This window comes from Neovison vison, chromosome 11 (genome assembly GCF_020171115.1).
Source record: "Neovison vison isolate M4711 chromosome 11, ASM_NN_V1, whole genome shotgun sequence".
Classification (NCBI taxonomy): domain Eukaryota; kingdom Metazoa; phylum Chordata; class Mammalia; order Carnivora; family Mustelidae; genus Neogale; species Neogale vison.
In genome coordinates this window covers 99,033,778-99,049,028 of record NC_058101.1, presented here as the reverse complement: position 1 = coordinate 99,049,028, position 15,251 = coordinate 99,033,778, and the positions used below count along the sequence as shown (strand labels likewise).

Below are 15,251 nucleotides of genomic sequence, written 5' to 3'. Positions count from 1 at the left end.
TCTACCCCAGTGTAGTTATTTATCTTCCTTGTGTTCTGTCCTTTCAATCCTTTCCCTTTCTGCCTCCTTTTTTTTTTTTTTTTTTAATGTTCTTCAGCTCCAGGACCACTTTGGCTAATTTCACGTTCCCTCCTTCTTCCATCCGGACTGAACGGATTCAGAGTCACTTGGCATTGCTTTGCTAATCCAGCAACTCAACAAATATTCACGGACTACCTCAGTGGTCCTTGAATTTTTATGTATCCCTTTGCGTGTCCAAGTCCAGGGTATGACTTTGGTAAAGGCAGTGTCTGAATGTTTATGTAACAGGAGGGGAGAAAAACCGAAAAGAAAACACTTCGCTTCCTTGACCTGATGAAAAGGCTGAAATCTAAGAAGCCCTGTGGTTAATTAAGGGAGAGGGACTGTGAGCACAACAGGAAGGAGCCACAGACCCAGTGGCAAAGGTTGAGTTTTTCTATCGCAAGCACACTTCTTCCCCAGAATGCTCTCTCCCTGAAAGCTGCTGACGGGGCTTTGGCAAAGTCTCACCCTCCCGCTCCCTGATAAGCTAAGCCCTATTTTATGTTTAACTCACTCCTGAGGAGGAGGGGAGGGGTGGGGATGCGTTGTTTATAAGGAGCTGCGACAGTCTTCTGGTCAGTCCTCTTCCTCCAGCTCAGCCTCCCCTCTGGAGCCCTTATCCCACCCTCTTGTTTCCGCGTCCCTCCTTGAGTGGCTGGTGGGGAACGTGAACGGAGAGGAAAGAGGCAGGGAGCCAGAGGGGGGTGTGGGAAAAAATGAAAACAGGCTGCCAAGCCAGGGAATTCCTCGCAATTTGAAAAGGAAGTCAGCTGACCTTCATTAGGTAACTTTAACATCCTTTTATGCGTAATATTTGACTTTGGAAACAAAAATGAACTTTGCGGAGGAAGAGGACGCTAAGAGGTACTGCATTAAAACGAAACATGTGGCCATAATCTGTGTGGTGGTGGTGGCGGTGGGATTAATAGTAGGACTTTCCGTGGGCTTGACCAGGTGCAGCAGCTCCACGGGGGATGCCGGGCAGGGCCCAGCTCCCGTTCCCTCTGAAGCGCCTTCCCCGGAGAGCCCACCGGAGGACCAAGGGGTCTGCCCTGCCAGAGAAGACGAAAGTGGAGACTGGAAAAACTTCAGGCTGCCGGACTACATCAACCCAGTGCACTACGACTTGGAGGTGAAGCCCCTGCTGGAGGAGGACACGTACACAGGCAGCGTGACCATCTCCATCAACGTGAACAGGTCCACCCAGTACCTGTGGCTGCACCTGCGGGAGACCAGGATCACCCAGCTCCCGGAGCTGAAGAGGTCCTCCGGGGAGCAGGTGCCAGTCAGGCGGTGCTTCGAGTACAAAAAGCAAGAGTATGTGGTGATGGAGGCAGAAGAAGAGCTTGCGCCGGGCAGTGGCGAGAATGCCTACCTCCTGACCTTGAAGTTCGCTGGCTGGCTGAACGGCTCGCTTGTGGGATTTTACAGAACGACGTATGAGGAGGACGGACAGATCAAGTAAATATTCATTTCTGTTTTATTTACCCTCAGCTCACATATTTGCTTTCCATTTCTTTCCCTTTCCTTTTCACTTTCCACCTTTTAATTGTTTTGGGGTCTGTTATCTAAACCTGGTTTCAATTCTGCCTGTCTGCCTGGGGGACAAAAACTCTTTGCCCTGTGGTATTTTCAAAGCCTATCAGAAAACCTGAATGTACAGAGTGAGCTTCATGGAATCCAAAGAATCAGCGTAAGTCTTTAATTTCATCAGGAAAAATCATAATGTACTACATCCTGTCAGAACGCTGAAACTACTTACAGAAACTACCTCCGGTTTTTAAAATACATGTGTTTAGTAAATTTCGCTGCCACAGTCCTCCATTATATGACAATGATTTAAAAGTGAACTTTAAAAAAATACATTACACTAGGGCATCTGGGTGGCTCAGTGGGTTAAAGCCTCTGCCTTTAGCTCAGGTCATGATCCCAGGGTCCTGGGATCAAGCCCCACATTGGCCTCTCTGCTCAGCAGGGAGCCTGCTTCTCTCTCTCTCTCTCTCTCTCTCTCTGCCTACTTGTGATCCCTGTCTGTCAAATGAATAAATAAAATCTTTAAAAAAAATTTACACTAAATTTAAGAGAAAGTCAGTAAATGTCCATTGTAATTTTGAGTCTTTTAGTGGAGAAGGGATGTTGAAAGGGTATGTAAAATCCATAGAATTGTCTTTGTGTCTTTATCTAGGAAGGAAGGCAGAAGTCTGTCTTTATCTTGTACAGCCAGAACAATGATCCACACATAAGCTTTTAATAAACACTCATTGAGTTCACATGTTAGTGGCAGCGTATGGATAACTCTTTGGGCTTACTGTCCATCACACAGTATGTGACGGTAATGCTAAGCCTTTTGCAACATAAACAATATATCAAGTAATTAATATATGTCTTTTTGCATTTCTGTGTCTAGCAAAGATGGTTACTTGCCTTGACAATCTATCAGTTGCTATTAGTAGAACTATGTTAAGGCATAAATTCTCTCAATGAATTAAAAAAAAAAACAAAAAAACTTCATTCTGTGGGTGTGGGACTTGCATCAGGAAGGAAGGCTACACTGAGGTATCAGTGAACTTGAAAGTGCTTTGACCTTTGCTTGTGGATTCTTGACAGGCAAATCATTAAGAACCTTAGTGTTTGGGCACCTGGGTGGCTCAGTCATGAAGCATCTGCCTTTGGCTCAGGTCATGATCCCAGGATCCTAGAATCCAGCTCTGTATCAGGCTCCCTGTTCAGCAGGAAGCCTACTTCTCCTTCTCCCTTTCTCCCTGCCTGTGTTCCCTCTCTTACTGTTTCTCTGCCAAATAAATACAATCTGTTAAAAAAAAAAGAGAGAGAGAGAGACTGAGAGAGAAAGACAGAAGAAACCTTAGTATCACAGTTCAGCAATATAAGTCTGGGGCCAGCTCACTGAATATCCCTTCCCTATTTTGTTTTAAGCATCTTACAGAGCAAAGTAAAGCTTTTGGTCAAAGTTCTTCCCATTGTTTGCCAGAGAGACCCAGGGACTAAAATGAAATGTTTAAGTACCCCTATATTACTGTAGGATACACTAACAAACTGAATAGACATGATAGTTTAAAAAAATATTTGAAGGGGACAGGCTCATATACTGTATTTCTATCTTAATATCACTAGCAATAAAACAATCTTCTTTATTGTTGACATACTTTTTTGTGTTTATAAAAATTAAAAATAATGAAAGCATGGAAAGTTATAAAGAAGGAAAATCAAAAGAAACTATAAAGATAAACTTCACATCCAATGGTAACTTCGGTTACATGTTAATAAGTACTTTCTTAGGCAATCAAATTATAATTATACAATGTCTATGTATTTGTCTATATACCTTTTTGACTTCATATAAGGATTTCCTCTCATTCTGCCGTATTTTCAAGAATCTGATTTTAAAAGGCTGTGCGTGAATGCACTGTTAATTTTTAAAGACCTATTTCCTAATACTGGATATTTAAATTGCTTTCAGGATTTATTAGAATAAAAGCATCAGAAAAGAACATAGTTGGAATAAACCTTTAAGTATACATCTGTTTACTTCCTTATGTTAGGTTATATTCAATAAAATAGAATTGCTGGGTCAAAGAGTACAAATATATCAAGAAACTTATATCATTTATTTTGTTTACTTCATAAATAGCACACATTCACTCCAGAAAACTTGGAAAACAGAGAAAATTGTATCCCTGAAGTATAATCATTATTAATATTTTGGTAGATATTCTTCCAGTATTTTTTCTGAATACAGATGAAGATGGCATTGTGTTGGACATTGTATTGTATAACATGTTTTTATGATATATCAACACTTTAACATGGTTGGGTAGATGATTTAATGGATACATGATAGTCTATCATATGAATATAATGTACTTTATTCCACTTTTCTATTAAATTTGGACATTTAAGTGTCTCCTACTTTTTTACTTTTTTTTATAAACACCTAGGAAAATATAACAACATTCTTATAAAAATATGTATAACATTTTCCAATAATTCTATAGGAAAATTCCTAGGGCATTGACCCAAACTGCATACATGTGGATGCATGCAATTGTGTTTATGTATACAGGTATATACATGTGTATAATATGTGCATGCACCTACGTGTGTCTCCAAACTGACTTTCAAAAATATATCCCAAATTACATTTCCACAAATAATGAATAAAAGTGCCTATTTCTCTGAGCTTCACTAAGGATTTAATGAGTTTTTAAAGCATTCCCAATTTGGGAGGGAAAGGCATAATATGAGGAAAAATATCCACCTTCAAGAGATTCTAAAAATTCATTAGTTGAACTGAAGACAAGTCAAAACTTTCAAGTGATTGTTGCAAAGTCTTTAAAATTGTTCCTTAGGTTGAGACAGTAGACACTTAATCTGAGTAAAGTCACCAAAGTATAAAAATTCTATACACTACAGGAAGACTGAAAAATATGGAAGAAGATCAGTAAATTTCTCTTATGGACTTTACCCGTTTAAGAAAGCATTATACACTTACATATATAGTATTCATTGACTCTGAATTATTTTACTGTACCAATAAATTTTACCATAAAATACATATACTTGAGAGGTGATCTGAAACGTGGCAGTCCTAATGGCTGGTCAGCAAATACCGAGTTACAGCAAGACTCCTGAGGGAGGCGGGCTCAGGTGGGTCCTCTTGGAGGACTGGTCACCCTGAGTTCAGCAGCTGTCCTTGGTAGCAGTTGAGGCTCTCAGGTTACCCAGCACGTGGTTAGTGCTGCCCTGTACATGTGGTTTTGAAACAGTTCTGCACATAACTCGGTAGCCTCATTTAGGCTAAATGGAACGCTTTTTGTTTTTCTTGTTATGAAATATTTTAAGCATATAAGGAGAGTCCATTGTTCTTTTTTTTTTTTTTTGCAAGCCCATAAGTAACATTTTTGACAGTGCAGGGCTGTGGGGGTTCTCATCCCCAGCGCCCACGTAAGGATGCAGGAGTGAATTCACTGGGAGCAGCACTTTTCTTTCCTATTACATGGTGAGCTGCGTACTATTTGATGCTGATACAATTTAAAATGTCATCATAGCAATACATTTTTAAGCGTGCAATCAAAGTATATTTCCTGACACTTCTGTCTTATTGTAAAATTCAACTCCAGGGCTGAACATTCACAGTTGCCTGTTAGCATCGGGATGTTACCATTGCAAACACAGCACAAACTAAACATGAGTGTGCTCAGTAGTAACCAAAATTATTTGATTTCTGCAAATACAACCAGGACTTGACCTTGAACTTCAAAGGGAGGAGTCAACTCTCTGGGCTTCTTGTCCTCAAAATTTAGAGGCAAGAGGGGAGTTGGAGAAGAAGGTAGGGCCAGGTTAGAGCTCCCTGGCAATGACAGCCATATTGTCTTGCTGGGGACAGAGTTGTACTGAGGCTTAGGATTAGAAAGTCTGAGAAGCTTAGAAGTTACTTTCCCTACTCTGGTCTGTTCCTTATGATCAGAAGAAGCCACTTTTAAAAGGACTGGAAGTTTTGGAGTGTTTTTCTGCCCATCAATGCACTCCACACTCTCACTGTGTTCTGTAGTATTTCCAGTTGCTCTCTTCCCAAGCAGAGTTCCCCTCTCCTCACAGCTCCAAAGTGCATACGATTTTCTTCTCTCCAAGGGCCAGCATTTCCTTCTCAGTGTTTGGATTACCTTACACACCATTTTCCAACTTACTATTCCACAGAGTTCCAGTTATAGGATATTAATAGCTATTGCCAGAAAAAAAAAAAAAAAGCAGGGGAGGGATTCTGTGGCCAAATTCATTTGGGCAAAAATATTAAATAAAAAATGTTTCTTTCTTCCTTTCTTTTTTTTAATGATGGGACTTCTGAGAGACTTTTATGTAATATCCATACTGAACCTCTAGAGGCTACCATGAATCTCTGGAGTATGCAGTTTCCCAACCATACAAGACTGTGGAATCTTCCATGGTTGGGAGTTGGGCTGTCCCTCTCTTGCTCACTAGCTAGAACAGTGAGTACTTAAATATTGCTGAATGAATGTAGAGAAACATTTTCACATACAGGCTCTCACATGATTAATGTCCTCTGGTACATGCTGGGATATGCTACAGAGTCCCAGCCCTTTTCCCACTGAGGAGCCCAATTTCCACCAATAACCTCTCTATCTTCCCACTCAGTCAGGATGGACATTTTTTCCTTGGTTCCTTTTTCCCCCATCTCCTTTAATGGAAGAGGAATTGATAAAATCTTTTTTTTTTTTTAACTTTGGGAAGCAGCCTTCATATTTTAAGAACTGAGAATCACTGGAATTAAGAGGAATTATAGGAATTTACAAGAAGGACAGATGTTTTCTAGTTTGGGTTTTCTGGGCGTTTACAGCATTGCTAGGATTGAAGCCAAATTCTGATACAATAGGGGGGTTGCAAAAGGCAAAGGCAAGTAAGAACATAAAAGCAGGTAAAAAGGAAAGGCACTAAATCCAAAAAATAGAGTGAGGATAAGAAATTAGTTTGTAGAAGAGGTTTATATGAAGAGGCTAACTAAATATAACTCTGGCAAACCTGTCAGGGAAAAGAAAGAAAGGATAGCCAATGGCAGGCTTGTAGGAAAAATTAACTGGTGCCTATTTAGGTGGATGGTGAGGGAAAGAGCTAAATCCATGGGTATATGGGAGATTCTGCAGTGATCCCGGAGAGAGAAGATGGGATCAGGTAGGACGGGGATTTCAGAGCAGACAGAAGAGGACGCAATGGAGAAAATAGGAGGTAACATGGTCAGGATTTGCAGATTAACTGACTGTGGGAAAGGGGTGTGTTAGTTATGGACATAGAATGGCCCAGATATCGGATCTGATAGCTCACACAGTTACCTGATCCTGGAAATAGAAGAGAAGAACCAAGTTTAGGAGGGAAGGTCATGAGTTTGTTGTCAGATGCCTGTCAGGCATCCAGGAAGACACGTCCGGTAGGCATTTGGATACATAAGTCTGAAGCACAAGGTTAGGGCTTATGAGAAAGATTAGGAGTCAATTGGTAGCACGGCAGGAGGGAAACCAGTGAGATGATCTTGGTTAATGTTCACATGTAGGGATCTGTATACTCATTGGTGGATTTGAGCTTGATGTTTGAGTTGTATGTCAGTTTATTCATTATATTCTCAGATTGATATGTTGAGTTATCAGTTTAAGAATAGATTTTTTTTTTTTTGGTCTTGTTACAACTTGTTGCTGGAAGCTTGATAATTTCTTTTATTTTGGAAGCAAGGAAAAAAAGGAAATTTAACTTGACCTTGAAAGCCTTTTATATAGAAAAAAAAATCAACTGGAAAATAAATTTAAATAATTAAATGGTTCATTCAGACCACCACAGAAATATGCTAGAGTCTGGGGGCACCTGGGTGGCTCAGTCAGTTAAGCATCTGACTCTTGGTGTCAGCTCGGGTCATGATCTCAGTATCATGGGAATAGAGCCCGACACTGGGCTCCCTGCTCAGTGGGGAGTCTGCTTCTCCCTTTCCCTCCCCCTCCTCCTTGTTCTTTCATTCTCTCTCTGTCAAGTAAATATATCCTTTCTCTCTCTGTCAAGTAAATATATCCTTAAAAAAATACACTGGAGTCTGAATAATCTAGATGGGTTTTCTTGCACCAGTCAGCTCCCCTGCTTAATTCTGGAACCCTTTACTTATCTGCCCAGACTCTTAGCAATTGTGGGTGCCTCCCCTCCATCAGATGGCCTTTGTTTAAGGTTTTCACCCAGACCTTGCCCTTTCTTTTGCTGGCTTAAGTTACTAAATTGCTGAACATAGCCTGAGAGTCTTCACTGGAAACAGTGCACCAGATGATTTATGAGGTAATCAAGTAATTCTTTTTAAAGTTGACTCAGAGTGAACTTGGTCTGTGACTTGCATCCTCACCTCCTCTTTCTCCAGCTTTCTCTAAAGTCACCTTGAATTGATGTGCTCAGAGAAGTCAGAGGGATTTCTTTTTGTAAATTAATAAGCTACACAGAACTGTATTTTTAATGTTCTGGGTTTAGTAAGTGACTTATTAACATGACATAGGGAGGCCCCTATGGAAAAATGGTTGAGCTCAGCACATTTGCCTGGGATTATAATTATTCAGGACATGCTCAGGAGTCACTCCTGAACATGCTGTGCTCTCAGCCGGGCTTTTCCCATTACTTTGCAGCACAACGCATCCAATTCTAAAAAGAAAGACGTTTTAATCACCAAATAAAACCTCCCCAAAGAAGTTATGTTCTAAAGTTGTTTTGCATGTCATATACTTTGTTTTAACATTTGTAAATGTTTGGAAAACTTCAGTAACTTTGGGTGGAATTTAGGATATAGAAATAGGGGCTTTTGAGTTATACAGGAGTTTGTGAGAAAAAAATCACAAGTTACCATTGAAAGATATCATTATATTGCCGATGGTATTTACACACTGAGTGCTTTTGTTACAGTACAGCTACTCCTGTTTAATGGATGAATTTTGGAGTCTGTTCATTGTGGAACATGCATTCACAGAAAGCATAGTTAGCCTTCTGAAGTCAAAGAAAACTGATGAGATGTATCCTAATCCTAGCATGTAAATATGAAGGGAATTTCAAATATATTGCTAGGTGCGGTCTACCCCTTCTCACCCCCACATAACCCTGGGAAGAGGCCAGATGTACTCTGGTAACCAGGTTTGATAGATCAGGACACTAAGAATCAGTATGTTTTGTGACTGGCACAAGATCACATTTTAAAGAGCTGAAGTAGGCTTGGAATCTAGGGATTTTAACTCTAAAAAGAGGGTTTTCCCCAGGGCATCTGGGTGGCTCAGTAGGTTAAGCATCTGACTCTTGATTTCAGCTCAGATCATGATCTCTGGGGGGATCCCAGGATGGAACCCCACATTGGGCTTCCTGCTCAGTGGAGAGTCTGCTTCTCCCTCTGCCTCTTTGCCAACCCCCTCCCCCTGGTGTAGTATCTCTCTCAGATAAACGAATAAAATATTTAAAAATGAAAAAAGAAGAGGGTTTTCCCCTCTTTCCCCCTCAAATCATATTGGGTCTGCACTCTTAAAAACAAACAAACAAAAACAACAGTACATATGTGATGACCCTTCTGGTTGTTGAATGGAACTTTACCTACATCAATCACTGTAATTGAGCAGGACTTGGTGTGATTAACGTTCACTGACAGGACCACCAAGATGGACCAAATGCAGGACACAGACACAACACCAACACCGTTCTGTTCCATAAAGACAGTTTCCAAGATACTTTAATTTAGGGAGGCAATTTTTGTGTACAATCAAGCACAACCTTTTTTTAAAGAGCTAAGGAGAGGAACCATTGAAAGTTCTCTCTGTTGGGTACTTGGGGGTATGAAATTTAGCACAGAACAGAGACTGAAACAGAGCATTTGGAAACCTACCAGTGGCTCTTGCTTTGGAAAGTGGACTCCACTCCCTCCTCACCCTGACCCTCCACCCTCTCTCTCAACCTCTCTGACTTGTGTGCATGCGCGCGCATGTAAACACACACACACCACACACACACACACACACACACACACCACACACACACACACACACACACACACACTCCTATTCCCAAATTAGTTAGCTGGCTTATTTCCGAAGTGTAACTAAACTGAAACAGTCTTGCAGAGAGTGATTTTTCCTTTTCTTCTGCCTCTGGAAGAAACCAGAAGCCAGAAGAATTCAGAAGAAAAGGCAGCTGACTAAACATCAGGTTGGAGCTTGCTGGAGCTTGTTGTAAAACCTTAGTACCCTGGGAAAGTGTGCAGGTTTCTTTGTATCCGATGTGTTTGAGAGTCTCTACAGTCTGCACGGTGTTAGAAACTTAACCGACTAAGCTGTTATCATCGCAAAACTAATCAGTAATGACTCTACGGAAGAATAAATTCTCGAGGCTCTTCTGGATCAGTTATCTTGAAAGAATTTCAAACTTACAGAAAAATTACAAGAATAGTACAAAGAACTCCTAGAAACATTTTACTCAGATTCACCAATTGCTAACGTTTTGTCCCACTTCCCCTCGCACCCCATGCCTCTGTCTCTTTGTCTCTTTCTCCCTTTAGAGTATTGGACACATTATTTCCCTTTACATCTGAACATTCTGTATGTATTTCTTAAGTACAGGGACATTCTCCAACGTAAGCCCGGTGCAGTTATCAGAATCACAAAATTTAACATTGATAATCATATAATTATCTAATCCACAGTTATAATCAAATATCAATTAACCCGAAAATGCCCTTCTGAGCTGTTTTTTCTCAGTCCAGGATCCAGCCTGGATTCAAGCATTGCACTTAAGGTTATGCCTTTTTTAAATTCCTGCAAACTGGAACAGTCCCTTAGCCTATCTTTGCCTTTCACAACCCTGATATTTTTGAAAAGTACAGGCCAGTTATTTTGAGAATGCTCCTCAATTTTAGTTTATCTGACTTTCCTCATGATTTAAAAATGCAAGTTAAGCAGTTTTTGTCAGAAATCTCACAGAAGTGGTGCCGGGTCCCTCTCAGGAAATCCTATCAGGAGGCAGATGACATTGGTTTGTTCTGTGATTAGTGAAGCTATCATTGATCATTTGCTTCAGATGGTGCCTGACATTTTCTCCACTGCCAAGTTACAGTTTTTCTCGTTTTAAGTAATTTTTAGAGACATTCTTTGAAACCACTCAGATACCCCTTTCTTCATCAAACTGTCACCCTCTTGTTTTGGTATCCACTGATGATTTTTCTAAAGCCACCATTCCTCCTAAAATCACTAATAGGCAATCTACTGTTTAAAAAAAAAAAAGCCAAACTATGGAAAGAACCTAGATGTCCATCAGCAGATGAATGGATAAAGAAGATGTGGTATATATACACAATGGAATACTATGCAGCCATCAAAAGAAACGAAATCTTGCCATTTGCGACAACATGGATGGAACTAGAGCGTATCATGCTTAGCGAAATAAGTCAAGCGGAGAAAGACAACTATCATATGATCTCCCTGATATGAGGAAGTGGTGATGCAACATGGGGGCTTAAGTGGGTAGGAGAAGAATCCATGAAACAAGATGGGATAGGGAGGGAGACAAACCATAAGTGACTCTTAATCTCACGAAACAAACTGTGGGTTGCTGGGGGGAGGGGGGTTGGGAGAAGGGGGGTAGGGTTATGGACATTGGGAAGGGTATGTGCTTTTGGGTAAATTAAAAGGGGAGGTGAACCATGAGAGACTATGGACTCTGAAAAACAATCTGAGGGTTTGAAGTGGCGGGGGGGTGGGAGGTTGGGGTACCAGGTGGTGGGTATTATAGAGGGCATGGCTTGCATGGAGCACTGGGTGTGGTGAAAAAATAATGAATATTGTTTTTCTGAAAATAAATAAATTGGAAAAAAATAATAAATAAATAAATATTTTTTTAAAAAAGGGAAAAACCCACGAGCTTTCCTTTCCTCCCCCCACCCCCCAATATACATACCAGAACAAGGATTCATGGATTCTTATTTTGGTCAGTGGGTTATAATTTTATTATTTATTTTGACATTCTAATTTCCCCAGATTTGACCTAGTCCACTCGAGCAGGCTTCTGTGTCCTTTGACTTGTTCCTATGATTCTTTGATGACTTCCTTCCTTTGGGGTAAAGCAAGATGTTCCAGGATCATCTTTGGACTTTTCCTGACTCATCACTGGAATTGGCCATTCCTCTTAGGAGTCTGGTTCCTTTTAGTAGAGAGTGGTATTTAGAAATCATCATCTGGGAATTCAATGTGCTTATCTGCTACAAGCTTGTCAGTGCTGCCAGTTCTGCTCAGCAGACAGAACTAGGAAATATGTGTCTCAGTGGATTGTTATAGCCATCTACCTATATCTACATGAAAAATCGTTGCATTTACACCCAACCCACAATTATAATTCAATACCAAGGGTACATTCTAGTCTTTCCCTTTTACAGGGTTGTAACTCTTTTCCCCAACAGTGAGAAGCCTGCCTTCCATTATCTTCTTTTTTTTTCATTTGCTCAAGCCTAGAATACAGAAAAGGTTGTTTCTGAATTGCTAACTATACCACTGCAAAATACCACTTACTTGCTACAACTTAATGTTCATTTACAATGATTTTTTGGTAGAATTTATATATGTTAAGCACACAGATCTAATGGACACAATTCAATGAATTTTGACAAATGCATACATCTTAGTTACCCACAACCCTTATAAGATATAGATGTTTTTTCAGTCATCCCAGCAAGTTCCCTCCCTCAATTGTCTCCCAAAAGTCAGCCACTTTTCTGGCTTTAATTTTTACAGATTAGGTTTCTTGGCTGAGCTTTTAGCAAGTAATTTTTATATCTAGGGAGTTTTGTTTTTTAAGAAATTCAAAAATATTTTAAGTTCTTATAGATGGATGTTGACCTATGGCATATTATTTCCCAGATAAATTAATGTATATAATACATTCTTTTTTTTTTAATTTTTTTTTAAGATTTTATTTATTTATTTGAGAGAGAGACAGTGAGAGAGAGCATGAGCGAGGAGAAGGCCAGAGAGCGAAGCAGACTCCCCATGGAGCTGGGAGCACATTCTTGAACCAAAATGCAGACGCTTACCATGGCCCCTGCTGACTAGCTAAACTCTTCTGTGGCCCCAGTCCCTCTGGCTCACTGGACTTCAGCCACGCTGGACACCTTTCAGGTCTTCAACCATATTAAGTTCTTTTCGACTCTAGCAACTGGGCCTTTGCTGTTCTCTGTTAGAATACATTTTTCTTATGCTTACCCTGTATGGATTTTTCTTATCATTCAAATCTCAGCAAAGCATTACCTACTCCTAGAGATTGTGCCTGAATCTTTTACCTAATGGTGCTCACAATTTTTCCTAGGTTCTTCTCTGTCGCTTCCCCTGTTTTATTTTCCATATATCTCTCATCACTCTCCTGAAGTGTTTATTTAGTCTTTGTTATTTCTTCAGCCCCTAGGATAATGCCTGGCAAATGTGTTTGTGTGTATGGTGTTAGGGCGGGGGAGGGGTATGGGAGGAAAGGTTTCAGTAAGAATTGGACTAAGGAAAGATCTAATGATTTAGCTCGGTATTCTTTTTCATATACCCGAAGGACAAAATATTTTCCTCACTCAGATTGTTAATGAACATGTCAACATTGCTTTCTTTGTTTGCTGTTGCAAACACCTTCTTTCTTCCCTAATTTTTACTTTGCTTACTCTTCTAATGAGCAGATAGACAATAGCTTACGGTGATATAACCACGTGTAAAAATATATGTTCTTTTATTTTTCTGAGCAGTTACTCAGAAAAGAATATTTCCACTTTGAAATGTTGGAAACATTAAACATCAACATTTTAATTTACATGGGCATTTGTCTAGTTAGAGCCATTAAAAAAAAAATGCTGTCTCTTTTCAAAAGCAGGTTTTTAGCCTGGCCAAATGTTGTTTCACCTGGGAGATTACTCAGAGCTTTTCGTTTGCATGGAAATGAAATTGAAATTTGTCCCTGGTGCAACATAAATAAGAAAGAATGTGTCATGAGGGACAAGAGCTGGGGATTCTGGAAGATACTCCTCTGCTCTGTGACAGGACACAGCTGTTCTCTCTCACAAGGACAATTAGAAACAAGTCCTTGAGTTTAGCTTTGCGTTTATCTACTTGTTGCTCAATGGCTTTCGGGTGGAAAGAGTGATAGCTCCTAATTGGACTTATTTTTGTTTATCTACATTTCACAGATTTTTAATTATGGCACCAAAATAGTAAATGATTCATACAAAAGATTGCAAGCAGTTTCCAGACATTCATTTCTTTGTTAACCTGAAAATTCCAAAAAGACCGTGACAACTATTTGATTGTTTTCTGGATGGAAGGTCATTTTAAGAAATGCAGTATAATCACATAGTGGTTATAATTATATGCAGTTGTAATCACACAGTTGACTTTTTTGTATAGGAATAGAAACACAGGGGCTGTCAGAAGAGATGACATGTATTTTGTTTGTGTGTTTGTTTCTAAGGAGCATAGCGGCCACTGATCATGAACCAACAGATGCCAGAAAATCCTTCCCTTGTTTTGATGAGCCCAACAAAAAGGCAACTTACACAATATCCATCATCCACCCCAAAGAATATCAGGCAGTTTCAAATATGCCAGTGGAGGTAAGCCCTTTATATATTTTTTTGTTTATGCAGATTGTCTATTTATAGTATCAGGTAAGTTATCTTCTTTTACTATGAGAGAACCCACTGAATTCTAAAATTAAATGTGCTCTCACAGTTCATTTAGTGGCCTGAAAACGCACTTTGGCAATTTCCCTTCTTTGATTTCTAAAAATCTTTAACCTCGCATATCATAGGTCAAAAAGCCATGGTTGGGTTCCAAACAAGAATAAATATAGTAGACACTCCTCAGATGGGCTGTGCTTAACTGAATGAATCCCCTAGTTCTGACAGACTAATAACCAACTCAATGAATGAGAGGCTTTAAAATATTCCTGGACCTGGTCATTCTTCCTGCTTTTCATTTGAATATAAGCCCAGTGTTTAAGATAGAGCTACTGCAAAAACCTATTGGAGGACAGAATCCAAGTCCAGGACAACTCATGCCCATAGATTTTCTAGTAAATGAGTACTGCTCATGAAACGTTAACAAAAAATAGGGTCCAGCAATTTCTGTCTATATAATTGCTGGCATAAGGCTTTTTCTCCTATTACCCTCAATCACAGAATGAGTAATGCAGCCAACTGAAGTGTCCTTACCTAAAGATGAAGGTTATTTTACCTTATACCTATAATAAATGCACATATATTGACATGTAAAAAGGTTGGGCTCATCCTTAGATACAATGTCATCTACCTAATACCAGAAAAACACCTTGCCTAAGTTGTATCTCCCATCTTTCTGATCTGCTATCTGAAATGTCATCATTGACATTAATCCCTTTTAATGGTAAATATTCCTCCAAAAAGCAAGAACCAAATAAAGCAAACCAAAGCTTTGAGAGGGTTAAAAAGTAAATCATTGGCAGCTATCTGCACCTTCCAATGTGAATTCGTTTATCAGTTTGTTTTCTTCTGGTGTTGGTCACACAACCCATTGAGTTTTGACTGGAGAAGAAAGAGGAGAGGATAAACTTAAAGTCTGACCCACTAATCGAGAAGACTGGGTCAGGGTAAAAGGCCCTTTGAA

The 15,251-nt window shown here is 39.8% G+C and overlaps 1 protein-coding gene across 1 annotated transcript in view; it reads left to right on the top strand.

Annotated features, from left to right (window-relative positions):
- The first annotated feature begins 607 nt into the window (after nt 1–607).
- LOC122889258 (glutamyl aminopeptidase) overlaps nt 608–15,251 on the top strand; it is an 82,054-nt gene continuing 67,410 nt past the window's right edge. Inside the window, exons 1-2 of the mRNA XM_044224255.1 lie at nt 608–1,524; nt 14,080–14,221. Of these exons, the coding sequence (XP_044080190.1) occupies nt 896–1,524; nt 14,080–14,221 (771 nt within the window). The 5' untranslated portion in view covers nt 608–895. The remainder of the gene's footprint in view (nt 1,525–14,079; nt 14,222–15,251) is intronic.